Genomic DNA, 27393 nt, shown 5'->3' with positions numbered 1-27393 from the left:
CTGTGCAATCCTATGACCACTGATGGACCAACAATATTGCCTAGGTCATTTTGCAAAGACTAGGACTTTGGTTTTTTCATAATTTATCTCAATAAACTCTTGGGAACAAAATTTTGAAAGAAGGCCCAAGGCATGTCTCAAACCAATTGGGGTTTGGGACATGATTGCCATATCATCCGCATATAAAAGGATAGATACATGTTTATTTGCTATTTTGGGAGGATGCGTAGAAGGTGTAGATACGAAAGGGACCACCGAGTTAATGTATAGATTAAATGATAAGGGAGTCAGGATGCAACCCTACCTCACGCCCCTGTATGTAGGTATCGCAGTCGAAAGGGACCCCAGTGCATTGCAGCGAACTTTCAGAAAGGCGCCTTCATACAAGGAAGAAATCAATAATAGCAATCTTCTATCTATCGAAAGATCCCACAGTTTACGCCAGAGCCTTTAACGGGATATAAGATCAAATGTGAATTTAAGATCAATAAAGGCGACATAAAGTCCGGAAGCTGGCTTACCAGAATATTTTTCAGATAAGAATTGTAGAGTGAAGGCGTGCTCCAGGGTAGACCGACCCGCCCGAAAGCCAGCCCGCTCCGGGGCCAGAACATCATTTGTCTCAATCCAATCCACCAATTTATAAAATAGATGTTTAGCATAGATCTTACCAATCACGTTTAGGAGGCTGATTGGGCAATAATTTTTAGGGTCATCCCTGTTGCCCTTTTTATAAATGGGTATAATAATGGCTACACCCCAATCACGGGGGATATTGGCTGTAGAGTCAATGTAAGAAAAGAGAGAAGCAAGCAGGGGTACCCACCAATCAAGATTAGACCGCAGCGCACCAATAGTAATAAAGTCGCTTCCCGGGGCCTTGCCTCTAGGAAAAGATTTAATAAGCCTTTTGACTTCGGGGCACGATACAGGGTCCCAACTGGGAATCACAGTATTATTTAATTCGTTGATGATATTAACATCCATCCCAATAACCCTTTTATAGAGGGAACGAAAATGGTCTTCCTCTTCTTCCCTTTCCTTCAACTTTCCCCAGCATTATTGACTTCTCAAGGGAGCTGGGCCTTCACATAATGTGTCCAAAATATGATGGTTTGAGCCTAGTCATTTGTGCCTCAAGCAAAAATTCGGGATTGATTTGTTCTATGATCCATTTGTTTGTTTTCCTAGCTGTCCATGATACCCTCAAAAGTCTTCTCCAGCACCAAAGTTCAAAAGCGTCAATACTTTTTCTATCTTGTTTCTTCAAAATCCAGCTTTCGCATCCATAGAGTGTCGCGGGGAAAACCATTGTTTTCTCTCAAATATCGTGTTGTTTTTAACGTCACAGTGATTCTTAGGTTATTGCATGTCAGTGCAGGGAGTCTGTATCTCTCTTCCTAGAGACTGTAGGTAGACTGATACTAATTTTGTACAAAAATTGTTGAATAAACCGGTATCCTTTAATCTTCTTGTTTTGCTCTCTTTAGGATGAAGTGAATCAGATTGTAACCACCAATGTGCGCCTAAAACAGGTGATTTATTGCCATCATTATAACCCATTAATTATAAACATAGAATATGGAGTTCTGTGTGAGGCATGTTTTGCAACCCTCAAAAGTAGGATGTTCCTCTTCCAAGCAGCTGAATTCTCCCCATCATACATTTGTGGATTATGTCGATTTTGAATGGATCAGTAATAAGAATGTATAACTTTCTTCAGTGATGTAAGGCTTATATCGTAAGAATTATTGTTCTATGCATTTAAAGTATTTCCACAGTGTTTTCTAAGGTGGTGGATAGTCTTGTAACCTTAGGCTGCGACCCAAAGAACCACTCATGTAGTTCTATGCACCTCAGAGGGTTTTGTGCTGGCATTTCTCCAACCGCAAGTGTTTCCCTTGTCACATCACCACCACCCACTTTTGAAAAAGATCCAGCAAACTGTGATATAGGGTGTGGATTTGCTGAAAGGAAAGAGAAAGAGAAAGTAAATGAAAGAAAGAAAAAGGCAAGCATCCCAGGGGGGATGCCCGAACCCCTAGCACAGCTGAAGTAGCTCTTTCGATCCCAAACATTGGGTTAGACCCAAAGAAGCACAGGCAGAGTTCCACTCACAATAGGGCTGTCCCACTCTCTCCTCCCCAGTGCAGCTTCCTCTCCAGGGTGCTTTCCAGATTACATGCTATTTAGCAATGAAATGCTTTGGTTTTGCAGGATCGTTTTGAAAATGTAAGTAGCTTGCACAACCCTCTGACAACGAGATAATACTCCTATTTATTTGCGATGCACGTGCAGCGTTGTAGGACTAAAATGCAAGGATAAAATCTGAAAGAAGGCATTGGAAATGTGAACAGCACCTTGCTGACAGCACAGGCAGTGTGGAAGCACACTTAACGGACACGTAGTGATGCTGTTGTAGCGTGTAACTGGAAAGCACCCAGGAGCAGCTTCCAGAATGGCATAGGATGGTGCTTGGGGGACTGTAGAGGAAGGGATGTATTAAAAGTAATTGGTGGGGCTGCCATATCAATGCCTTCCCCCTGTAAGTCCAACCTATTATGTTCTATTTGTTCATTTATTATAATGTTGATAATAATTACTACATTAACATTAACTTTACTATAATGGTAAAGTGCGCTGTCCATTTGGTGTTGACTCCTGGCGACCAGAGAGCCCTGTGGTTGTCTTTGGTAGACTACAGGAGGGGTTTACCATTGCCATCTCGTGCGCAGTATGAGATGATGCCTTTCAGCATCTTCCACTGTCGCTGCTGCCCGATATAGGTACCCACAGGGATTCGTACCAGCAACCTCTGGCTTGCTAATCAAGTCATTTCCCCGCTGTGCCATTAGATGGCTAACATTACTATAATTTAACACTAATAATCAACATTATCAACATTAACATTACTATACATTAACATTACTATACTTTAAAATGATTACTATAAAATTACTAATAATTACTAATAGTTATTATAAACTATAATTACTATAAAATGCTATTCTAGAATTGTGGAGGAAAACTATAAAGCTACTTCTACAGCTCAAATTAAATAATACGAAATATATTGAAATAGGGAGAGAACATAGGCAAAAGTATGAATCTATTTATGAGAGGATAAAAACATAAGATATTTAAACTATAAGGTGTGGTGGCTAAAATAAGTAGGATAGGATAACTAGCTGACAGCAAAGCAGGCAAGGACACTAGACAGTGGTTAAAGTCAATACAAGACCGATACATAGTCAGGGCCCAGTGGATCTTGCATGCTGCCGTGGAGAATGTGGAAGTGTAATAGGTGATGGCCCTATCTTTGTCTGAAAGCAGCATCCTGGTGTCAGCTTGACTAGGGCTTTTAATTAGATACTGTTTTAATAGTTATTACTACCTTGGACACAGGGTAAGGTAAGTTAATGCAAATGTCTTTATACTATAGAATAATGGCTCTATGTTAGCTTTAAACTTGGCAGTGCAGGTGAGAGGTTTTGACTCTCTCAAATTTCTTTGTTAGCAATGGAAGGATGTAAATTTGGAATGGAACCCAGAAGATTATGGTGGAATAAAACAAATTCGCATCCCATCTGAAGATATCTGGCGTCCAGATCTTGTTTTATATAACAAGTAAGTAACATTTTGATGCACACATTAATTCTAGGTATAGCAAGATAACCAGTGGGGGAGGGGCTAATGAGTCCCCAGTATGTGCATACCTAGCCATGATTTTTTTTCCCCTCCAGTAATTTTTCTAAGCAACTTCAGATTTTACCAGAAAAGTAGAAAGGGCAAACAGGAAGTTCAAGTAACTGGTATTCTCTGTCTCTATGCTCTCTAACTTGTTCACAAGGAGATACAAATATTATGTTTCAGATGAGAGAAAAGTACTACATGAAGTAGTATTAAATTTGCTGGCTGGTGTCAGATCAGTCTACATTATACAATGGAAATGGCATAGTATATCTTCAAAATCAAAACAAATAGCTAAGAGGAATGTGGGAAATGTGATTACTAGTTAAACCGGTGGCTCATCAAAAATCTGAAGCTGATTTCATCTCAGCTATCAAAAATGGGGTCAAATGGTTTCATATCTATCTATATTATTATTTCTCCAAGACGGGCCATGCGTGGCGACGTGGTAGGAAGGAGGTGATTGGCTGTTCTCCAAGACAGGCCATGCGTGGCGACATGGTGGGAAGGAGGCGATTGGCTGCGTTTGCAAGCAGAAGCACCTGATTGGGCAGTGGGGATTCCATATGCAGATAGAGAGAAGGAGCCTGTGAGAGCAGAAGCACCATGGTGATTGGGCAGTGGGGATTCCCTATGCAGATAAGGAGGAGGGGCCTGTGATGGTTAAGGTCAGTTGGAATGCAGCTGTTACTGGTCGGAAGATGTTCTGGATATAAAAGGATAGCAGGCAGGGGTCTGCAAAAAGACAGGTCCTGAGGGAGGAAAGAGCCCCTTCAGGAGAAGGAGGATGCCGTTGTGTAAATGAACAAAATCTGTTAACTCAGGGAGGGAGAAAAAACATGAAGGGAGGGGGAAGAAAGAGTGGAGAAAGAGAAGAAGAAGGTAGGGGGAAGAGAGACAGAAGGAAGGGCAAGGGGCGGGCCTGAGCCTGTCAGCAGCCTGACAGGGGAATGAGTGGCCATGGCGGCACTGGCAGCAAGGAAGGGTCCAGGCAACCACTGCTGCTGTTTGGGGCTATTGAGGCCATTGTCAGAGGGAGGCAGGCAGGCAAAGGATGGGCCTGAGCCTGTCAGCGGCCTGAGGGGAACGAGCGGCCATGGTGATGGTAGCAGCGAGGAACGGCCCAGTCAACCACTGCTGCTGCTCCTGAAGGGAGGAGAAGGAGCGGGGCTCGGATGAGGGTGGGAGGTCTCTGGGGATAGGGGGCTGCAGTTTGGCCAATAGGCAGCAGCAATGCTGCAGCCACAACCAAGAAGGGTGAGGAGGATGGAAGCAATGGGATGGAGGAGGAGCAGGAGTGCAGCTCAGGTGAGGGTGGGGAGATCTCTGAGGTGAGGGGAGCAATCAAGTACTAACACGCAGATGCTCTAGAGCGTGCAAGAGTTCCAGCATTGAAGTGGAGAGAAATAATGGCAGCAGTCAGGATGCAGAGGTGGAGGGCCGGCAGGAGAAGCCCCTCTAGCCAGAAGAGGTGGGTGGACGGTGGGCGAAGCCCCGCCGGCCAGGAAGAGGAGGCGGTGGTGGGGAGAAATGATGGCGGCGGTGAGGAGGTGGGCAGATGGCGGGCAAAGCCCTACCAGCTGGGAGGAGGAGGTGGGAGGCGGTGGTGGGATGGCCTGGGCCTGGCCCGCCCAATGGGGAGAGCTGCGGGGGGGAGCAAGCGAGCGAGAGTCGGGGGAGAGTAAGCAAGCGGCGGGGGGGAGAGCGAGCGAGTGGCGGGGGAGAGCGAGCAAGCAAGCGGGGGGAGAGCGAGTGAGTGGTGAGGGGAGAGCGAGAGAGCAGCGGGGGAGAGTGAATGAGCGGTGGGGGAGAGCGAGCGAGCGGTGGGGAGAGCGAGCGAGCGGCGGGGGGAGCGAGCGAGCAGCGGGGGGAGCGAGCGAGCAGCGGGGGGAGCGAGCGAGCAGCGGGGAGAGCGAGCGAGCAGCGGGGGGAGAGCGAGCGAGCGGCGGGGGGAGAGCAAGCAAGCAGCGGGGGGAGAGCGAGCAAGAGAGCGGCAGGGGGAGCGAGCGAGCGGCGGGGGGCGAGCAAGCAAGAGAGCTGCGGGGGGGAGAGCGAGCTGCATGGGATGTCACAGGCTTAGTACACAACTGCACAGATGCTCTGTGTGGGGTCAGCTAGTATTATTCTTAAATCAAGGTAAATGTTGACTGGCTGAATCTGGTATAATATTTTTTAGATTATGATTCCAGGAAATAAGTTTTTATATCATATCAATCTGTAAGTTTCCATATTTTAAAAAATGTTTTGCAAACTTCTGATTCTTATAATGTTTCTATAATAAATTATATGTAAACAGAGACAAAGAAGTATGAAGCCATGATATGGTTCTTGAGTAACCTAGGTTACTCTGTGGGAAGATCCCCGCCCCGCCCCGCCCCCACTAACCTTGTACTGGGATCTTGCAAATATCCAAGGTAGGGATGTGCAGAACCAGTTCTATCATGAACCGGGCCAGTTCGAGTGGTTTGATAGTGAACTGCTTCAAACCGGTTCATGTTGGACTAACCAGCCCAGACAAACTGAACCAGTTCAAATACCCGTTCAGTCCAAATTTGGTTCAAATTTGGACCAAACCATGCCAGCCGTTCCGTGCACACCCCTAGTTTGCCCCATGGGTAGACATAATACACATTTGGTCTCAGAAACATACTTACATAGACACAGAATGGGCAGGCCATGTGCTGGTTATGTTCATATATAAGACTGAGGATAGACATGTTAGATGTTTGACCTTATGAAACCCAGGTTTACTTCAGGCCTTTGACGCCATATGGAGCTAAATTCTGACCATGGCCATTCTGGACCTCATATATGAACAAATAAAGCTACCTTCTACTGGTCCCTCTAGCTCAGAGTTACGCAGCATTAGTCTAGCGTTGGTCATGGCTCTAGCATTGGTCCCTCTAGCTCAGGGTTGCGCAGCTTTGGCCCCCTGACAATGGTCTTTCCCAGCCCTATCTGGAGATGACAGGGATTGAATCTGGGATCTTGTGCATGTGTTTGTCCGGCTACATGTCCCTGTCCCTTTTATTCAGCCTGGCTAGGCTTATTGGGAGTGGCCTCAGAGCAGGGACAGGTTGGGGGTTGAACCAGGCTGCTTGTTCCTTGTGTCTGCCCCTCTCTGGAGGCCCCTGACACTCTCCACCAGCCAGCCTCTCATCACCAGCCAGCTCCTTATATGCCTCCTGACAGGCTATGCATCGCCCACCCCAGTTATGGTGCCAATGCCCCTCTTTATTACCTGTAATTGACTACCCCTTACAGCTGTTGCCAATGCCTCTCCCCCTTCTCCCTCCTCCTGCTCAGATCCCCCTCCCTTTGTGAGGCTGATGTTATCCTCGCAGGCCTCCCCTTCGGCCTTATCAGGGCTCTGCTCCTCCTCCACTGGAGCTGAATCCATGCCCCTTGGCAGTCTTTCCTCCGTCTCTCCCCGGCTGCCACCCATCCCTGTCGCCTTGGGCCCTCTCACCACTCTATCCTCGGAGGTAAGGACAGCCGGCCTCACCGGACAGTGCTCTTCCACTGAGTCCAATGAAACCTTACAAGTGAGTTGCATCCCATGATCTACAATTGGCACACTTGTGCCAATAGCAGCTCTTATGAGCTGTCTCTTTACCTGCCTACTGTCCCAGTTTGTCCTATTCTTTCCTGTGGTTGGATGATCTTGTTGGAGATGAAGCTCCTGGGCACTCTCTAGATCAGGGTTTCTCAACCTTGGGCCCCCAGATGTTGTTGGACTACAACTCCCAGAATCCCCAGCCACAAAGGCCATGGCTGGGGATTCTGGGAGTTGTAGTCTGACAACATCTGGGGGCCCAAGGTTGAGAAACCCTGCTCTAGATTACACCCTAGAACAGCAGTAAAATGTTTCGGCTTGGCAGGATCGTATTGAAAACAATTCCCAGAATCTCAAACTCCTACAACAGGAAAATACAGCTATTTTTCTGCAATGGACTTGTAACATTGTAGTGCTATAAAGATAAAATTCAAAGTAAGGCATTGGAAATGTGAACAGCACCTTGCTGTCAGCACAGGGACTGCAGTGTCACAACACAGGGAGTATGGAAGCACACTTTGCAGATCCGTACTCACGCTGTGGTAAGGGTTAAGCTGCAAAGCACCATAGTGGCATCGACTCTTTGCACCAACAGCCCTATTGACTACTAAGGGCATTGGGGCAGAGATAGTGAGCTAGGGAATTTCTTCTCTGGCTATGCTTTTTCTGTTCTACTTCCTCTTTGTTAACCTGATAGTCTCAGGTTTCATTCTCTCACCTGAGAGACAGACTTCTTCTTCCTCCTTCCCCTTCCTGATGTAGCAAGCAGCTAGGCATGTAGGCCTTTCCTAAACAAACTACTTTACTTGAAACTTTAACTCCATGTCTCAAGACAATATTAATTAGCAGTGCTCTCCTTACCTGTGCACTTCTGCTGCAGGTGGGGTAGATAAATGATCTTCCCTCCAAATCTCTAACAGATCTGAGCCACAGGGACATTTCTCACATTACCCTTTCTGTTAGTGCCAATATACTTGGCACTTGGCATTCAGTATACTGAATTATTCTCCAAGTGGAATTCAGTCCTGGGTTTAGACTTTTGCCCAAATCAAAACCTGAATTTACCAAAATCTGCCAGGTTTTGCTGGAGATTCAGAAGGCCTCTCCAATGTTGTAGGCTACTCTACCTTCTGCAATGGAGGGTAGCAAGAATGCCATCATGCCACAGCACTGGAAGAGGCTTTTGAGCATGGACAATGCAGCCTATAGTAGCAGGAAGGCCTCCTGAGCCCCTGGAAGGCACTAAATTCCAATAGGTTTGCCTGTGGAACGAGGGTATCTAGAAGACAAAACAGATTCCAAGGGTGTGCCTTTGGATGGAAGATCTGGATCAATGGAAACTGCTCCGGACTAGAACTGGATGGTTCCACCCATCCCTAAGTGTGGTTAGAGAAATACACATCCCTGCATCGTAGGAAGCCACATGTGTGTTGATTCCTCCACCAAATCCATGTGTATGTTGCTATGCCTATATATTGTGGCAGAGATATATCGTGGAGAGGAAGACCATATTTGTACAGCTTTCCTATGTGACTGTCAGGGGTATAGCTAAAATCGAGCAGATCTATTCAAGGAACATGAGCTGCTCATCACCAGGGGATGCCTCCGAGGCTGTCTCTCCCCTACCCCAGCCCTCCAGCCCCCACCCACCCACTCCCTAGCCGACTCCATGGTGGCTCCTAAAGCTCCAGGAGCTGCAGTAGGGGCTCCTAAGCTTCCCCAGGCTACTGGCCCTTTAAAGACATCGCAGCCCGGTGCCGGTTGCCTGGCCGTAATGGTTTTCTAGTGCACAGCAGTCAGGGAAACCTTAGGAGCTGCTGCTGTGGCTCCTAGAACTTCAGGTGCTACTACTGCGGTGGCCTCGGCTCCAGTCCAGGAGCTGCAGCGGGGGCTCCTAAGCTCTCCCTGGCCATTGGTGCTATAAAAAGACCAGGGCCGGACATTTTTATAGTGCACAGCTGGGAAAGCCTAGGAGCCCCCACTCCTGGAACTTTCATAGTAGCAGCAAAAGCAATGGGGGGAGGAGGGGGAGGAGGAGGAGGTGGTGGTGACAATGAGGACAGCAAGAGAGAGTTGAGCCACCACAGAGGCGGCGGCTATGGGGCTGGGGCAGTGGGAGAAAAGGAGGCCTGGTGGCACGGCTGTGATGGCAGCCCCATGCAGAACACAGGCCGGCACCGACATCGCTGTGCCCCTGGTGACTGTAGTAACGTATATAGTGACCTACATGGAGGTTGATATGGAAAGCTTGAGGATCAACTCCTACTTAAATTTTCGGGGAGAAGAGGAATGACACTCTTGTGGGGAGAAATGTACCTTGTGATTGAAGATGGTTTTCTAGGCTTGGCAGGGGATTTCAGTAAAATGGGATGGGGGAGACTCTTCAAATGTTAAGGATCTATAATGTAAGGATTAAAGTCCCCCTTTCCCCCACAGTGGTCAACCGAGATCAGTCCCCTCCCAGCTGTTATTTAGCAGGGGCATGGAACAACCAAGCGAGGGCCAATATAGTCTGATCCTAAGCCTCTTGCTTATCAGGAGCTCCAAAATAAACTCTTGAAAACTTCCATTATTAAAGATGATTCATGCATAAAGAACATGCATACTCTGGATATTCTTGTTAAGCAAGGACCAGCTACAGTAATTTCCCTACTGAATACATATTATCAAATTTAGAGGAAATGACATGGGAGAAGAGGACAACAGTTGTCACTTGGACCTTGAGATTCCAGCCTATTCCCTGAGGCCTCCTTTGCATTTACAGGGCAAGTTGCAGTTTTTGAACCAGAAGACTGACATACTCTGTCTAGAAAACCCTCTGCATGCCAAGAATTTGAAAAGAAAGTATCAAGGATGGATAGCCACACTATGAAAATGTCTGCTGTTCATATGAACTGTGCTTCTTAACAGTGGTCTTCCCTTTCCTTTTACAGTGCAGATGGTGATTTTGCTATCGTCCAGTTTACGAAAATACTCTTAAAACATACAGGTGAAATCATATGGACACCTCCAGCCATCTTTAAAAGCTACTGTGAAATTATAGTCACGCATTTTCCATTCGATGAGCAGAACTGCAGTATGAAGTTGGGCACGTGGACCTACGATGGCACAATGGTTTCCATCTTTCCAGTAGGTTACAGTGTGATTGCTGGGAGTATGGGACAGTGGCCCGGATCCAAAGATCTCTCTCTGCATTATCATATTTCAGATGTAGTAGTAGCTGGTCATGTGTGCACCACAAGGGAGGGGGCTGACTCAAGCAGCAGACAATCATAGCATGTCATAAATTGCTTGTGAGGTTCTCCATTTCAAAGGTTGTTTGCCGGGGCTTGGAACACCTTCCTTATGAGGCTAGGCTACAGCATCTGGGGCTCTTTACCTTGCAAAAGAGGCGACTCAGGGGAGACATGATCGAGGTGTATACAATTATGCATGGAGTGGAGAGGGTAGACAGAGAGAAATTTTTCTCCCTCTCTCACAACTAGGGATGGGCCCGGACCGGTCCGGAGGCCATTGAAAAGGCCTCTGGACCAGTCTGGACCGGTCCAGACCTGGGTGGTTCAGTCCGGGGGTGGGGGGTAGCTTTAAGAGCGGCGGGAGGGTTTACTTACCCCTCCCGCCGCTTTCCCGCTCTGGCGCCGTAATGTAATGAGTAATTGGGGCGGCAGGATACCTCCCTGCTGCCCCTTCCCCAATCTTGCTCTACAAAAACTCCCAGTAATCCTTTGTGCGTGTGCACGTCAGTGACGTGAAGTGCGCGCACAATGTGCGCACGCGCAAAGGATTACTGGGAGGTTTTGTAGAGCAAGATCGGGGAAGGGGCGGCAGGGAGGTATCCTGCCGCCCCAATTACTCATTACATTACAGCACCAGAGCAGGAAAGCGGTGGGAGGGGTAAGTAAACCCTCCCGCCGCTCTTAAAGCTACCCCCCACCCCAGTGCCGGACCGCAGTGTGGCGGTTCCGTGCACACCCCTACTCACAACACTAAAACCAGGGTCACCCCATGAAACTAAAGGTCGGAAAATTTAGGACCGACAAGAGGAAGTACTTTTTCACAGTGCATAATTAATCTATGGAATTCTTTGCCATGGGATGTAGTGATGGCCACCAGCTTTAAAAGGGGCTTAGACAAATTCATGGTGGACAGGTCTATCAATGGCTACTAGTCTGGTGGCTATAGGCAACCCTCAGCCTCAGAGGCAAGATGCCTCCAAATACCAGTTGCAGGGGAGCAACAGCAGGAGAGAGGGCATGCACATACCTCTTGCCTGTGGGCTCCCCAGAGGCATCTAGTGGGCCACTGTGTGAGACAGGATGCTGGACTAGATAGGCCTTGTGCCTGATCCAGCAGGGCTGTTCTTATGTTCTTATATTGCATTGGGGAGGGGGAGGGTGGTATTCACACAAAGTACTGCTGGACACATGGAACTAGATGCACAGGTTTTGGATGGTTTAATTTCCCTTTATGGTGAGGTCCTTCCTTCTCAGGTGACCTTAGGTCAGTCATGATCTCTCAACCTAACCTACTTCACAGGGTTGTTGTGAGGAGAAAGAGGGGGCAAGGAGAACCACATATGCTGCATGAAGATTCTTCAGGGAATAGTGGGATAGAAATGTAACGTATCTATATCAGGGGTTCCCAACAGAGGGTACTAATATCACTAGGGGTACCTCAGATCCCTCCTGCGTATATTGTGTGTGTTACATCAACACACACATACACACACAAACATCTTTATGGATACCTGAGCTGAAGTTTTGTGACAGAAGGGGTGCACTTGTTTATAAAAAATGTTGGAACCTCTGGTGCCCTATAACCAAATTGTTGGAGGTGAGTTATGCAGATTGACAGACACTGGTATTTATTATTATTATTATTTCTTGTTTACACAGTCAGACAGGTATTATTGACTGGTTTGTTTTATCCAGACATTGAGTCCTTCCCAAGGACCTGGGATGGCTGAATTTTATCATCAATACTGTTGGTTATTATAGATATCGTCGCAAAATATAGGCTGTTCCCAGTAAAGCTGCTTTTTGTAATTGGCTGATGTTGATTTCTGTGGCCCCTATGGTGTTGAGGTGTTCTTCAAGGTCTTTTGGAATTGCTCCTAGGGCGCCAATTACCACTGGGATTATTTTGGTCTTTTTCTGCCACAGCCTTTCAATTTCAATTTGTAGATCTTTGTATTTGGTGATTTTTTCTATTTCTTTTTCTTCTATTCTGCTATCCCCTGGTATTGCTATGTCGATTATTTTGACTTGTTTTTCTTTCTTCTCGACTACAGTGATATCTGGTGTATTGTGTGGCAGATGTTTGTCTGTTTGTAGTCGGAAGTCCCATAATATTTTTACATCTTCATTTTCTTCAACTTTTTCAATTTTATGGTCCCACCAATTTTTGGCTACAGGTAGCTTGTATTTTTCGCAGATGTTCCAGTGTATTATTATTATTATTATTATTATTATTATTATTATTATATTTCTATACCACCCTTCCAAAAATGGCTCAGGGCAGTTTACACAGAGAAATAATAAATAAATAAGATGGATCCCTGACCCCAAAGGGCTCGCAATCTAAAAAGAAACCTAAGAAAGACCCCAGCAACAGTCACTGGAGGTACTGTGCTGGGGGTTGATAGGGCCAGTTACTCTCCCTCTGCGATATAAAGAGAAGCACCACAATCAAAGGTATGGGAAGAGACAGAAAACAAGCTGCATGATTCTTTCTTTTCAGGTTCACTGTGCATGGGGAAAATTAAGGGTTACAACCAAGACCTTAAGGAATGGGTTTGCTAGCAAACCAGGAATGTGGTATTGGAAGGGAAGTGCATAGCTTCTTAATGTAATGTCACTTTGCATGATGATTGTGCTCATTAGACATCCTTGTCCATCCCCTCAGGAAAGCGAGCGGCCAGACCTGAGTAACTTCATGGAGAGTGGAGAGTGGGTGATGAAATCATACCGGGGCTGGAAGCACTGGGTGACGTATTCCTGCTGCCCTGACACTCCGTATCTGGATATTACCTACCACTTCCTGATGCAGCGTTTGCCTCTCTACTTCATTGTCAATGTCATTACCCCTTGCCTCCTCTTCTCATTCCTAACCGGGCTAGTATTTTACCTGCCCACAGATTCGGGTACGTCCGTGTATCAGCCATACAGCAACTTATATATATATCACCATGTCCGGCTGTCCCTCTGTTTTAATGGTGTCTTATGTAATCATGGAATAGGAAGCTAAAAGAGGGGAATTGTCTGTGAGTGCATGCCTACATAAGGCTTCTTGATGCAGCTATGAGAATTCAACCTCTCTCTTTAAAGAAACTTCTAAGCAAAGGTCAATGGTTGAAAGATGGGGCTGTAGCATGTAGCATGCAGAAGGTCCCGAGTTCAATTCCTGGCATCTCCAGGTAGGGCTGGGAGAAAGACTTCTGCCCGGGACCTTGGAAAGCTGCTGCCAGTCAGTGCAAAAAATACAGAGCTAGATGGACCAATCTGAGTCTGACTCGGTATAAGGCCGCGTCTCATGCTTCTGTGAGTCAAATAGCAGGATAGGGCTATGGGCTTCATGCACTGCTTCCCAGAGACATCTGTTTGTATGATGCAGAAAAGAGAGTGCTAGACCAGATGAACCTTGGGTCTGACCCAGCAGAGTTCTATGTATATGCTTAATAATGGTGTGGACCATGAACTTCTTGGCTGGCCATCAGCAAGCCAGTCTTCTCTCAGCCCCACCTCCATCACAAGATAGCACTCCCCGGCCTTACAAGGTTCTTGTAAACATCACTGAGATAACAGGCTGGTCCACACAATCTGAGTTAGTGTAGGAGAAGCCTCCTAGCCTAGCTTGGAGGCTGTGCATCAGGGGCATAGCAAGGTTGGAGTGGGCCCAGAGACAAGATTTTAAAATGCCTCCCCCCTCACTGAAGCTCAGCTCATGAAGTAAAGAAATCTTAAATGAGGCTCAATAGTGGTAACAAAAAACATTGTGTGTGTGTATATATATATATATACATAAATAACACCCATGTGCCACAATAGAACATCATCCTAAATTATTTTTAAAAAGGTTTTGTAAATTGTGAATGATGCAAGTCATTATTTAATGGTACTAGAGAAAGACATAGCTCCAGGTAGCTCCAGGTCTTAACACTCACATCAGTTTTGGAGGATGAATACAACTGAAGGAAGCCCAGGCGGGTTCGCGGCTGGGGGAGTCAGTCATGTGCCTTGCCTCTGAGGGGCACCCCAAGGCACTGGGCCCCCAGACAGCTGTCTCCCCATGCCCTATTATAGTTATGCCCCTGCTGTGCATGCTCCTGTTTGCCTATCATCTGTCGGAGGCACTGGCAGTGATTGTGTGTGGGCTCCTCCCTACTCAGTAGCTGCAACTCTGTCTTGGACGAGGAAGGAGGAAAAGCTCTGCAACCCAGCTGCTGCTTAGCACACGATCACTGATGGTGCCTCCAGTCCTGGTTTTAACTCACTGACAGTCGGCAAATGGGAACATGCACAGCTCCCAAACTAGGATAAGAAGCTTCTCCTACCCCATTAATGGTCAGGTGAAGAGCAGTAATGTATATGAAGCATCTTGAACCCTGCAAAAGCACTGAGTAACTGCATAACAGCAGCAATAACAACAAAAAGAGCAGTGGAAACATATTAAACCTCCCTCAAAGCTGGTTGGCAAAACAAATCTTTGTCTTCCTAAAATGAACAAGCAACTGAGGCTGGGGGACTTTCCTCAGGAAGAAATTCCACAGTTGTAGTGCCAAGAAAGTGACGCCCTCTGGTTGCTATTCAGGCAATTCACCTCCCCCTGAAGGAAGGGATGCACCTGCAGTTGCAGAAGATCCCACTCAGTTCTTTATCCCAGCTCATTCCGTTCCATTGTTTCTCCCTGTCCCAGGTGAGAAGATGACCCTGAGCATTTCTGTCCTGCTGTCTTTGACTGTGTTCCTTCTGGTCATTGTGGAGCTCATTCCCTCCACCTCCAGTGCGGTGCCCTTGATAGGCAAATATATGTTGTTTACCATGGTGTTTGTCATCGCCTCCATCATCATTACGGTCATTGTGATCAACACTCACCACCGCTCCCCAAGCACCCACACTATGCCCCAGTGGGTGAGACAGGTGAGTCAAGCTATGAGCGGACTTCTTGGCCTTGGCAGAGAAGTGAATCAGTTAATCCAGCAAAGCAATGAGTTGGTGTTGGGAGAAAAGTCTGTGCTGTGTTGGATGTATATTGGGAGCGAATGGTATTGGCTCCCTTTACAAGATGTTTCAAAGGGCTCTGAAGATGGACAGAGTATTGCATTTGGATCTGGGTTCCAATCAGTGTTCCCTCTAATTTTTTTTCATCTGTGCGCAGAATGAGTTTTGTTCTGGGCAGCAGTATCAAGGCAGTGTGTGCACGCATGTATTCAGAATGGGGCCTTCCTAATTCAGCTTGAGTGGGATCTAAAATTAACTGAGCGGACATCAAAAAATTTGTGTGCTTGCCTTAGAGGGAACACTGGTTCCAATCCCAACTGTCTTATAGCCATGTCCTACATCTCTAAGGTAGATGCTAAAACACAAGGCACTTTCACTGTTCTCTTGTGTACTTCCCATGTATTTTGACCATAAGGAGGGGAAAAAGCAAGAGGAAGCACATTGGGGTGGATCCTTCCTTGTGTGCATAGTCAGGAACAACCACTAGGCAGGGAAGGGAAATGGGGGCAAAGACTCATTAAGTGATCCCCTTCAGAGGTAGTATGATAAGTAATCTATCACAGTGTGCAGATTGTCAATGGAATTATGGATTATGTGAAGGAAATTTATCGAGAGAAATACTAGACCTTAGGATCCCTCCATGGTTAATTTAGGGAATTCACTGCCAGAAGATGTGATGGCCATTGGCTTGTTGTTCTCTGGTAATTAGACACATTCATGGAGGAGAGATGGTTGTTAGCCATGTTGGCAATATGGAACCTCCATGTTTAGAGGGCATAGGCCATTCGCCATTAGTTTCTTGGGAGCATCAGTAGAAGAAGAGACCCTTTATATTTCACTTGTGGGTTTCCAAGAGTCATCTGATTGGCCACTGTTTGGGGTTGACCCCTAGGATTCTCCCCATTGAACCTTGGTGAGCCTTGACTCTGACTGGATGCGTTGTAAAAACAAATAGAGTCAAAGGCATCTATTTTTAAATTCAGCACAGATGAGTTGGGTGAAGGGGAAAGGTGATCTGAAAATTCAGAAATGGCAATATACTAGTTCTCCATGGCTTAGGTTAGTTATGGCATTTCACAGTTCTGCAATTTCACTGACTGGTAGTCCAATTTCATATCTCTTTTCTCTTTTATCCGGGAACCCAGAACAGCTTATAAAAATATGCAAATGCAATAGGTTGGACCCAAAGGAACCTGGGCATGAGCGAAGACCCCTCTGCTTGTACTATAGAGGCTCTGTGAATTCCACCAACTTTCTCCTTTCAATGGCAGCCCAGAGCACCACATCCCACACCACCCCCAAAGACCCTGTGACCCTCAGGAACAGCTTTTCAGGGACACAGACTTGCAGCAGGGAGGAAGGGACAGGAAACCCTCATTCTGTCAGCAGAAAAAATAATCATAAAACCAACATCTGGATCGTAAGCTACAGTCAATAGAGCTCCACTCTATAATGTGAACATGAACAATTGTGACAGCCTTTTGGGTGCTTCCTTGGCCCTAGGTATCCCATCTTTTACTTTCAAACAGGAAACCATTTATTCAGAGATTAAGAATGATGGCATATCTCACCCTGCTTTCTATTTGTCTGTGAAATGGATATTAATATCTTTCAGATTTTTATCAACACCATTCCAAACATTATGTTATTCTCAACCATGAAACGGCCTTCCAGAAATAAGCAGGATAAAAAGATTTTTACTGAAGACATTGATATTTCTGAAATCTCTGGAAAGCAAGGCCCTGCTGTGGTGAATTTCCAGTCATCGCTTACTAAAAACCCAGATGTTAAAAGTGCTATTGAAGGTATCAAATACATCGCTGAAACCATGAAGTCAGACCAAGAGTCCAACAATGTAAGAACATTCTCCCTTTGTGAATCATCTCTGGTTTTAAAATAATCCACTAATTTCAGGGCAGTACAAATCTCTCCTTCTGTTCTAACTAATGCACCCTCAGGTCTTCCTGTTCTGCCTTTAATGCAGTTGTTAAAGAACAATAACTAATGGTTCTAAATGGTATGTGGGCTTTTGCTAAAATGGGACGTAGATCTAATCGGTGTTTTCCATGTATAGAAATCACAGAAGAGGAAAGAGCATGTGGGTAGGTAAAATGGTCTCAGCGAAATTACCAGGATTAAATATGGAAGTCTAACTCTGACATTGGTACATGAAGCACTTCTTGCTAATACAATTAATAGCACTCTTCCACTTTTAAAACAAAACAAAATGCCTCAGAGTAGATTGAAAAACCACTGTCAATACTAATGAACACAATTCAGTCCTTCTCAGATGATTTTCAGTGTTGACTTCAGTTTTCTGGGGACCCTCCATGGGCTTCTGCCTACCCAAGTAGGCCCCAAGGAGTCACTCCACCATCACCACCACCCAAAGGCAATGGGCACAGAGATGGTAGTGGGGCTCAGCAGTGGCCCTTCTGAGGGCCTGAGGCCCACAGCAGTTGCCTCACAACACCAATCCCTCGTGCCAGCCCTGCTTATTTTATTTGTGAATACATCTGTGGCCCAGGTCACAAACTCAGCAGACGTACACAGTTGTCTGTAGGAGTGGTTTCTGGAAGGTCTACAGCCAAGCAGAGATTAGATGGAGGTGCTGAAGAGACCCAAGCAGGACCAATATATGTGGTCGCCAGAGTTTGCTCAGTTGGAGCGAACTTTTTTGCCCTGCCACAGTCACATGAATCATGGTTCCATACCATTGGTTCCTCCATACTGGGTCTGTAGCTAGTGGGGGTGAGGTTGACTGAGGTAGTCTGGCCCCCTGAGGGGTATTCCAGCACCCCCCTCCCCTGCTGAATGATCTGCTTTCTTTTTAAAATGTAAGCCTATAGCTACTTAAATGGTGGTGAAGTGTGCAGGTGGTATTCTATTCAGTTACTGACTGCAAAGTAATACAATTATATATCTTAGAACATACTAGATTACCTGTATTTATGTCGTCGTCGTCGTCCCGCCCCCCGGTTGTTCTGCAATGGTTCCCTGTCTGTGTAGGCCTCTTCACCACATTTCTGACTATCAGCGATCTCCATGTGATCCTGCTCAGTTGTGAACTTGCTAGTGAATTGATTATTATTACGCGGGGGCTGCAGCAAAGCATCTGAACTCAGTCTTAATCTAGTGAGAGTTTGTGGGGGAAATCAGTGATATGCATTGGCCTTTCCAAACTGCTGATGAAGCAAGTTCACTTTCAAGAAGACCTGTGGTGTTATCAATAGCCATTTGATGCACAAGTTATCTGTACATTTTATGACCATTCTGTGGAGAAACAAGCATGTCTTGTTTCCTCTCCCCACCCTTACCAACACCTATTTGTACATCAATTCCTTTCTTCTAATAATCAGAGGCAAGCTACACATTACACTGAGATCACATGTAGCAAAACCCTGAGGTCCCTTCTCTGTTGCAAAGCACCATGGGATGGGCAGTTTTCATATTTTTAAAAAGAAAGAAATGGGAAGGAAAGGATTCCCTAATCCTTCCCATGGTGGTTATTCCCCCAAAAAAACTCTTGTCCCCACTAGTGTTCTGGACCCACGACCTTGGGCCTTGGACCTTTCAAGTCACTGCATCGCATCCAGTTTGTCCCTTGAGGTTTATGTAACACAGCACACCTTTCTGAAGGACCTGAGAGTATACTGGAGCAAGGCAGTAGTAGGATTCAGGTGTGTGAGGGCAGCCTTTTAAAATATATTTAAAATATATTTATTTATTAATTATTCAGTTTTTCAGCTGTTTTATTGAATGGGAGACTCTAGCCAGGCAGCAAGGGTTTTTAAAGGTTCCTTTTTCCAACAGCTGGATATTTTATTCAACACAACTGTCATCCCTCATCACTGGAATGTTTTCTCCTAATCAGTGTCCGGAGCAGTAACTGTGTTAATCGGTTGCAGCAAAAACAACACTCCTGTGGCATGAAAATTTATGCCATAATAAATCTGATTGTCTTTAAATTGCCACAGGACTTGGTTGCTTTCCCTTACCAGCTTCTCATACTTTCCACACAAATCTTAGTCATATATTAATATGGGTTATTTGGCTCCCTCCTGTGGCCATCTGCAAAATAATTCAGGAACAAAGCAACCAGATCAAATAGTGAGTGACCTGGTTCAGATGTAACAGGAAACCAGAGGTCCCTTCACCTCCGGTTTCCTAACCCAAATGTCTGAATTCGGGGAAATTGAGTTCGCAGAGGAAAGCAACCCACGGTTTCCCTTGCCAAACTCCACTCTGAACCTTTGGTCAGAGTGGAGTTCCATCACCGCAAGCAAACTCAATTTCTGTGGTGTTAGTGTTACATTTGAATGCTGGCACCACAGTTTGGGCTCCATGGAACCGGAGCTGAGGGAGGAAGCGCCTCCCTCACTCCAGCCCGATTGGCTGTGAAGGCTGTCCTGGAACAAAGGAAGCCCGCACAGCCAGCTCCCCTGCCTCTCTGCAGTCTTGCTGACCACAGAGGGGCAGTTCTCCCCAATGTCCAAACACAGATGGGAGGGCAGGGGAGGGAGTGCAGAACCTATGGACCCACAGTTCCATGTTATGTCTGAAACAGGCCAGTAAAACAAGTCCTTAGCTGATCAAAGCTTCCCAACCATAGAGTGGAGCTCGGGGGTGGGGGGAGAGTGGAGGGAGAGTGGACTTCTAATAATAGGTAAAAGAGGAATGATAGATATTCTTCAAGATCCTGTGTTCTAATGTTATGAGAGACCAAAAAAAACCCATCCACACTATGTGTTTTATAAATATCTGTCAGGTCCCAGCTGACTTTATTTATATATATATATTTGCGCTTCCACCATCTTCCTAGGATGGAATTGAATTTGAGCATTTACACAAAGGATAATCAAGAAAGGGGAGAATTGCACACCTTGAATTATTATCAATGTGGGTTGACAATGTAACTATGACGATAATTGTCATAGTTAGCTTACAGAACGTCTGCCAGTATACATTTTTGAAATACAAAAATGTAGTCCTCTTCAGATCATCACATGGAATCAATGTTACCTATAGCCTGATTCAGACATTATAGAATCGCACCACTGCTGTAGCTGTGTACAGTGGCACGAAGGGGAAGGAAGTCCCGCCCTGATGTGTTCATCACCCTTGTGCCCCACCACTCACAGTTACAGTGGGGGTTATCTGAAGAAGGAAGTGCCCTACCCATGATGGCAGGCACATCCGTGGTTGCTTGTCTGAAGCAGGAATAGCCCTCAGTGTAATGATAGGTGCTTCCATGGGCCAAGACAGAGGAGTTTTAGGCAGAGAGACAACATAGGAAAGGATATAAAGTAGAAGCAGTGGAAATAAAACATTAAGACATTATTCGTTACACAACTTTCTGTATTCTCTCACACTGTGCCATAGAAAGACTATCATGGCTTCTGGATGTAAGAGAGACCCTATCCAGGAATATTTTATTCCTTCCCTGGATAAAAATGAAAAATGTATCAAGTGTAAGCAATGCAATGAGGAGAGGCAGGTCTGCTTGACACAGGTAATGAGTAAAGGTGTCCATTACATAAAAAGCAAGAATTGTGTTCTATTTCCTAAATTAGTAAAAAAAAAATCAAGTTATCTAAAAAATTACACAAAGTACGTCCTCCTAGATGCTGTACATGCTCTATGGAGCTGTAAACTAACATGTTTTGATGACCAGATTTGCACCATTGTTTAAGGAATGTGTGAAGAAGTATCCGTGGGAAACTTGATTTAAATCACTGATTTAAATCAGGGTTTTCTCTTGGTGATTTAAATCAATCCACCCTGACATAAGATATTTTTTTCCCCTCCAGAAAAGAAGCACATAAATATCCAAAGTGTGAGGCAATTGATATAGCCAGTGACTGTTCCCAAAATTATTCTAACTGCCTCTTCTCTCTCTTTCCCCCCATTTCTAGGCTGCTGAAGAATGGAAGTTTGTTGCAATGGTGGTTGACCACCTTCTTCTTGGCATCTTCATGTTAGTGTGTATTACTGGAACACTAGCTGTTTTTGCTGGTCGCCTCATTGAATTAAGCCAGCAAGATTGAATGGGAACTCTAGTGGGATAACATATCTTAAAATTAAATAACAGCCTTGCATTTTACTGCATATTTACACATTTACACCCTGTTCTCAGTCCCACAAGTCTGGTGTTTCAATGCAAAAAGAATAAATGGGAATGAATTTGTGAGGTTATCATTTTTTGAGCTGGCAATCTCTGAGCTGCTTTGTGGTAGGATCCATCTTTCCAAAAGTAAAGTTTAGTGTAAGAGGATGACAAGACATTTCTGTCTCTATACATCATCTGCATCAGCAAATGATACCATCAGACAGACATCTTTATTATAGTCAAAGGCCAGAAAAGAAAAAAAGGAAAAAGAATACATCAATATGTACTTAGCTAAAATAGTACAATAGATACTGCAGCATGAAGAGCTGAACAAATTTTCCATAATACTTTTCTTTTAGAGAGGAGATGCTATTACTTGCTGAGATCTAGAAACTAAAATACAAAATTTTGCTACATTATATGAAATGTTACTATTTTTATCTGCTAAAAGAACCCAAATATAAAATTCATCAGATTGACCTAGGAGATTATTTAGTATAGGCCAGATTAATTTGTTGCACAAATCATAATAAAAGACACAATAGAGAAGAACGTAGTCGACTATTCCAGTCTCTTCTGATTACAAGGGCAGAGATGTTGCAGAACAGGTATATTTTTATATCTAATCTGACTTCTAACAGGGCCGGGTGTTAAAATGGGCCCTAGAAAAGGCCTACTGATATTTGGGTGCAGTCAATGTTGCTAGGTATGGGCCAGCTGAAAATTTAAAAGTCTGCCTTATGGGTTCTGGTACCTTACTTAGATTACTCTGGAATTCCATGTCCAGGATTCGTTATTTAAGAATTTATTGGGCCTTCTCAAAACCCTAAAGACAACAAAAGTCTGGTGATAACCCATATAGGGATAATTTTCTCGTGACATTCTTCGCCCATTTTGAATGGAAGTTATCAATAAGCATTAAAGGGGCCAATTCTGTGATAAAATGATGCCATCAGAATGCACCATCATTTTACAAAAGCCTTAGATTTATAAGTGACATATTTAATATCAACAAATGTGGCTTCATTCTCACCTGTGCTGCTCACTACAGCACTGAATAAACACTTTTTTAAAAAATTCAGTGCATTCTTTCTTGGTCAAGTCAAAGGCCCAATAAGCCTACAACATGTTCCACCTTCAATTATTTAAGAAGATGCTCAGCCATGTTATATAGGACTGATTTATTTCCCCTATTGTTCATATTTAGTGTCCAACAATTTAGGAGACAGAAACTCCTTGACTCAGCATTTCTCAACTCTGGCTTACTCTCAGCCCTGCACACAGAAGAACCCTCACACGTCCTATTCCTTAACACTTCCTGAGCAAGTCAGCCCCACCTGACTTAGTGAGGAGAACTTGGTTCTATACCTGGGAAGTCTGAATCTCTCAGGTTCTACATTAAGAAGGGAGTGTGGTGGAAGACAGGGATACTTGCTGACCACAAGTGACCTATCCAAGGCTCATGCTTACTGTTCCATCTGAATCATGTTTACTCAGAACTCCTCAGAAGTCACCACTGTGTTCCATGGAACTTATTTTCTATAAATGTGCTTCCTTGATTTTCAAAAATTAACTCAGTTGACCAATTTGAATGCCAAACTGGCCCACACAATTAAAAAATATGTATATACCACTTTTCAACAAATGTCTCCAAAGTAGTTTACAGAGAGAAATAAAGAAAGATGGGTTCCTGTCCCCAAAGGACTCGCCATCTAAAAAGAAACATAAGATAGGCACCCCCAGCACTGGAGGTCCTGTGCTGGGGGTGGATAGGGCCAGTTACTCTCCCCCTGCTCAAGAAAGAGAATCACCATATTAAAAAGGTGCCTCTTTGCCCAGTTAGCAGGACTTAGCAGGAGTTAAGAAGGATTGAGAGGCCCTCCTGGCACATGACTTTATTGCATGAAGCATGGGTGTAGCGCCCAATGGACAAACAGGGACAAATGTCCCTGGTCCCAGCGGGTCAGGGGGCCCCCAGGGGCCCCCCAAGCAGACAGGACCGCCCATGCCCTTGCCATGCCACCGCCACCCTTGCCCCACTGCCGCCACCCCTGCCCTTGCCGTGCCACGCTCCTGCCCTTGCCCTTGCCCTGCCGCCACTTCTTATCTTTGCCCCCGTGCGGCAGTGGTGGGCTCTGTGGCTAGGCCAGGCCTCTCCTCTCCAGCTGGCCTCTGCACCTCTCTCTCTCTCTGCATGTGCACAGTTCTCACTATGGCAGTCACATGCCCGTAACGTCACAGGCATGCAATGTCAATCGGCGAACTGTACACGAGCGCAGTTCGGCCAGCCGGCAAGAGAGAGGGGGGGCATGCCGGCTGGCTGGAGGGGAGAGGCCTGGCCCAGCCACAGCGCCAACTGCCATCACAGGGGCAAAGAGAAGAAGCGGTGGTGGGGCACGTGCGGTGGTGGAGGGGGAGATGTTTGTTGCCCTGCTCCTTGCATCTGATGTCAGATGCAGGGAGCATGGCTTGGTGTGCAGGCGTGCTTCGTGTGCAATAGAAGGGCGCCCCCTACAAAGACTTTGTCTCTGGGCCCTGGGGGGGTCTCGCGTTGTCCCTGAAGGAGGTCCATCTCTACATACAGCCCAGATACTGGTGTAAGCTACTATTTGAGTTGCATATAGAACAGCAGTTTGGATGAATGAACCATACACAAACCCCACAAAATAAAGGAATAGGATGGTCTTAGGACATTCAGAAAAGGCATCAGGATGAAGGCATTCTTGGTGTGTCCCCCTTCTTAATGGTGTGGTCCAGTTTGGCGGGGCCTGGGGCAGAGCTGTAATTGTGTGCATGGGTTCTCAAGTCTCAAGTCTTTATTTCGGTCTTTGACCAACATAACAACAGTCATCTGCTCCTACAAGGTAATAGGGGATCTCTATAAAATTCCCTAAAACGTAATACACTGTATAGTGAGTAGAAGAAGCTAAAAGTTAAGACTATGAACATAAAACTATATGTAAAAATTAATCAACAGTGGTATCCGAATAATACTGAGTATAAAGGTGGCACGACAGCAAAATTATGTGCACGGGTTGGAATAACCTGTGCACAGCTGCAGCTGGGGCTGCCTCCAGCTCTTTATGGGGCCACCACCACGCGGTGCCTCTTTTCTCCCCACTGCCATGGGCACCCAGCAGCACCCCACCCCCATGCAGTGGCAGCATCCTGGGCTACCCTGTCCCCACCTCTCAGCTGGCCACTGTGAATGGGCAAGTGAAGAGTCACGGCTAGTGGAGTGGTCAGCTCAGCACTAGGCTGCCTTGCCACCCACTCAAATGCACGGTGGCCAGCTGAGTGACGGGGCAGGGCAGCCTACCTTCATCTGCTCAGTCGGTGGGGGGGGCGCTGTTATGTGCACAGAGAGGAGAGAGAAGGGGCACTGTACGGGGGGCTGCCACTGGGTTGGGGGGGTAAACAGCCCGAACACAGGCAGCCAATGGCCTTCCTAGGACACCTCCTCAGCATGTCCAGGTATTTCACAGATTTTAAGCATGTTCCCTGGCGCCCAGTTAGCCCATTAGCTTGCCTGGATTCCCAGCTTCCTGAAGAAGACGAAGACGAAGACGAAGAAGAAGACGAAGAAGAATCAGCAGCTAAATTCTAACCCTTTTAGAAGCAAAAGTTCCCAGGACTATTTGAGGCTGGCTAGAGAGGTGTAGAATGGGTAAGCTCCCTAAGGAATGTTGTCTTTGCTTTTGTTTATGCAAGCAATGACTGCAGGCATCTTTTCTTTTGATATATAAACCCTTCTTCTCATGTAACAGTGACTTGGTGTTATAATAAAGCAACCCTATGCATGCCAGCTCAATAGTAAGCTCCATTGGTTTTAATGAGACTTTCTCCCAGGTAAGTGTGAATAGGATTGCAACCTTAATTGAAAAACTCAGTGTATTTTTGTTGTTGTTGTTGTTCTATTGCTGCTATTAGCAGCAGCAGTATTTAAGAGCGATATATAACTATTTCTCGTTGTCGAAGTAGTACTATATCAAACTTAATTTAGTTTTTATGTATTTTCTATATGTGTGTGTGTATGATTATGCTGTAAGCTGCCATGAAACCTACCCACCCACCCCAGGCCTGCTCTCTGCTTCAGGACAGGGGAAAGGGAAGTTCCTCTCTGATAGAGTTTTGTTCTCTATTTGCTGAGAGGTTGCATTTATTTCAACATAAAAGAGACAGTATTAAACACACTTTTCACAGTTATGCTGTAGGTTGCCCACATGAAAGTATTTTAAATCAAAATGTGTTATCTTGGGTTACTTTTTATGTGCTGATCCCAGGATGTAAATGCTGACAAGATTCAAGTACCCCAAAAGCCTTGATTTCTAGTGCCAGTTCTGTAGGAAAGCATAAAATTTAGAGGTGATTAGGTATTAATGCAGCCAGCACTGCTCCTCAGCATAAGCTGGGAGATTTTAACCAATAACTCTTAACCAATAAACAGCCTCTTCATATATTGGAAAATGCATTGTACACAGCTAAATAGACAAGGTTACGGACTAAACTGATACATTAGAATATCAATACAAATACGACAAATATTTATGCACTGCTTTTCAACCAACGTTCCCAAAGCAGTTTGCAGAGAGAGAGAGAGAGAGAATGAGAGAGAGAGAGAGAGAGAGCGAGGCTCCTTGTCCTGAAAGGGCTCACAATCTAAAAAATAAGAGATAGCTTGGCCACAGTTATTCATGCTCTGGTAACCTCTTGCTTAGATTACTGCAATGCAGTAAAGTAGGGTTGCCTTTGAAAACGGTACGGAAACTACAGCTGGTACAAAATAGGGCTGCAAGATTATTAACTGGGACTGGACATTTTGATCATATTACGCCAATACTTCATCAGCTGCACTGGCTCCCAGTGCATTTCCGGGCCCAATTCAAGGTGCTGATTTTAACCTTTAAAGCCTTAAGCCCTAAGATGAGCCCAAAGGCCTCATCTCAGAGAGACCATATTACTCCTGTATTGAAGGAGTTGCACTGGCTGCCAGTATGTTTCCGGGTAGAATACAAGGTGTTAGTTATAACCTATAAAGCCCTAAACAGCTTGGGTCCTGGGTATTGAAGAGAACGTCTTCTTCATTATGAACCCCACCACCCATTGAGATCATCAGGAGAGGTCCGTCTGCATTTGCCACCGGCTGGTCTGGTGGCTACTCAGGGATGGGCATTTCTCAGTTGCTGCCCTGAGGCTTTGGAATGCGCTTCCTAATGAAATAAGAGCCTCCGCATCTCTGACAGCTTTTAAGAAGTCTTTAAAGACGCAATTGTTCACCCAGGCTTTTAACTGATACAGTTTTGATTGTTTTTAATGTTGTTTTAGAGCATTGTTTTAAAAAATTTTAAGTTGTTGTGTTTTAAATTTCTTGTTTTTGTTTTTAACTAATGTTTTTGTCTGTTGTAAACTGCCCAGAGACGTAAGTTTTGGGCGGTATGAAAATATGTAAATAAATAAATAAATAAATAAATAAATAAATAAATAAGTGGCTAGGGACCAGGTTATTTGAGAGAGCACCTTACCCCATATGACCCTAAAGTAAAGTAAAGTTGTGCCATCGAGTTGGTGACCACAGACTCCTGGCGACCACACAGAGCCATGTGGTTTTCTTTGGTAGTACCTTAAGATCTTCTTCTGAAGCCCTCCTCCGGGTGTACCTGCCAAGCAAGGTGAGGCAGGTGGCTACCAGGGAGAGGGCTTTTTCAGTGGTTGCACCCCGTTTATGGAATAGTGAGGTTCACCTGGTTTCATCACTTTGTTCTTTTAGATGCCAGGTAAGACCTTTTTGTTCACTCAGGCCTTTTAAATTTGAGGTTTTT

At 45.4% G+C, this 27393-nt stretch overlaps 1 protein-coding gene across 1 annotated transcript in view; it reads left to right on the top strand.

Moving 5' to 3' along the window:
- The window catches only part of CHRNA1 (cholinergic receptor nicotinic alpha 1 subunit), a 28760-nt gene extending 7107 nt beyond the window's left edge, over positions 1-21653 (top strand). The window contains exons 3-9 of the mRNA XM_053283323.1: positions 1491-1535; positions 3518-3627; positions 10180-10375; positions 13151-13388; positions 15161-15384; positions 17081-17320; positions 21381-21653. Coding sequence (XP_053139298.1) covers positions 1491-1535; positions 3518-3627; positions 10180-10375; positions 13151-13388; positions 15161-15384; positions 17081-17320; positions 21381-21512 — 1185 coding nt within the window. The 3' untranslated portion in view covers positions 21513-21653. The remainder of the gene's footprint in view (positions 1-1490; positions 1536-3517; positions 3628-10179; positions 10376-13150; positions 13389-15160; positions 15385-17080; positions 17321-21380) is intronic.
- Positions 21654-27393: the final 5740 nt, after the last annotated feature.

The sequence above is a fragment of the Hemicordylus capensis genome, chromosome 1 (genome assembly GCF_027244095.1).
Source record: "Hemicordylus capensis ecotype Gifberg chromosome 1, rHemCap1.1.pri, whole genome shotgun sequence".
NCBI classification, from domain to species: Eukaryota; Metazoa; Chordata; class Lepidosauria; order Squamata; family Cordylidae; genus Hemicordylus; species Hemicordylus capensis.
Note: the sequence above shows the minus strand (reverse complement) of the source record. Positions and strands in the feature narration are given on the sequence as shown.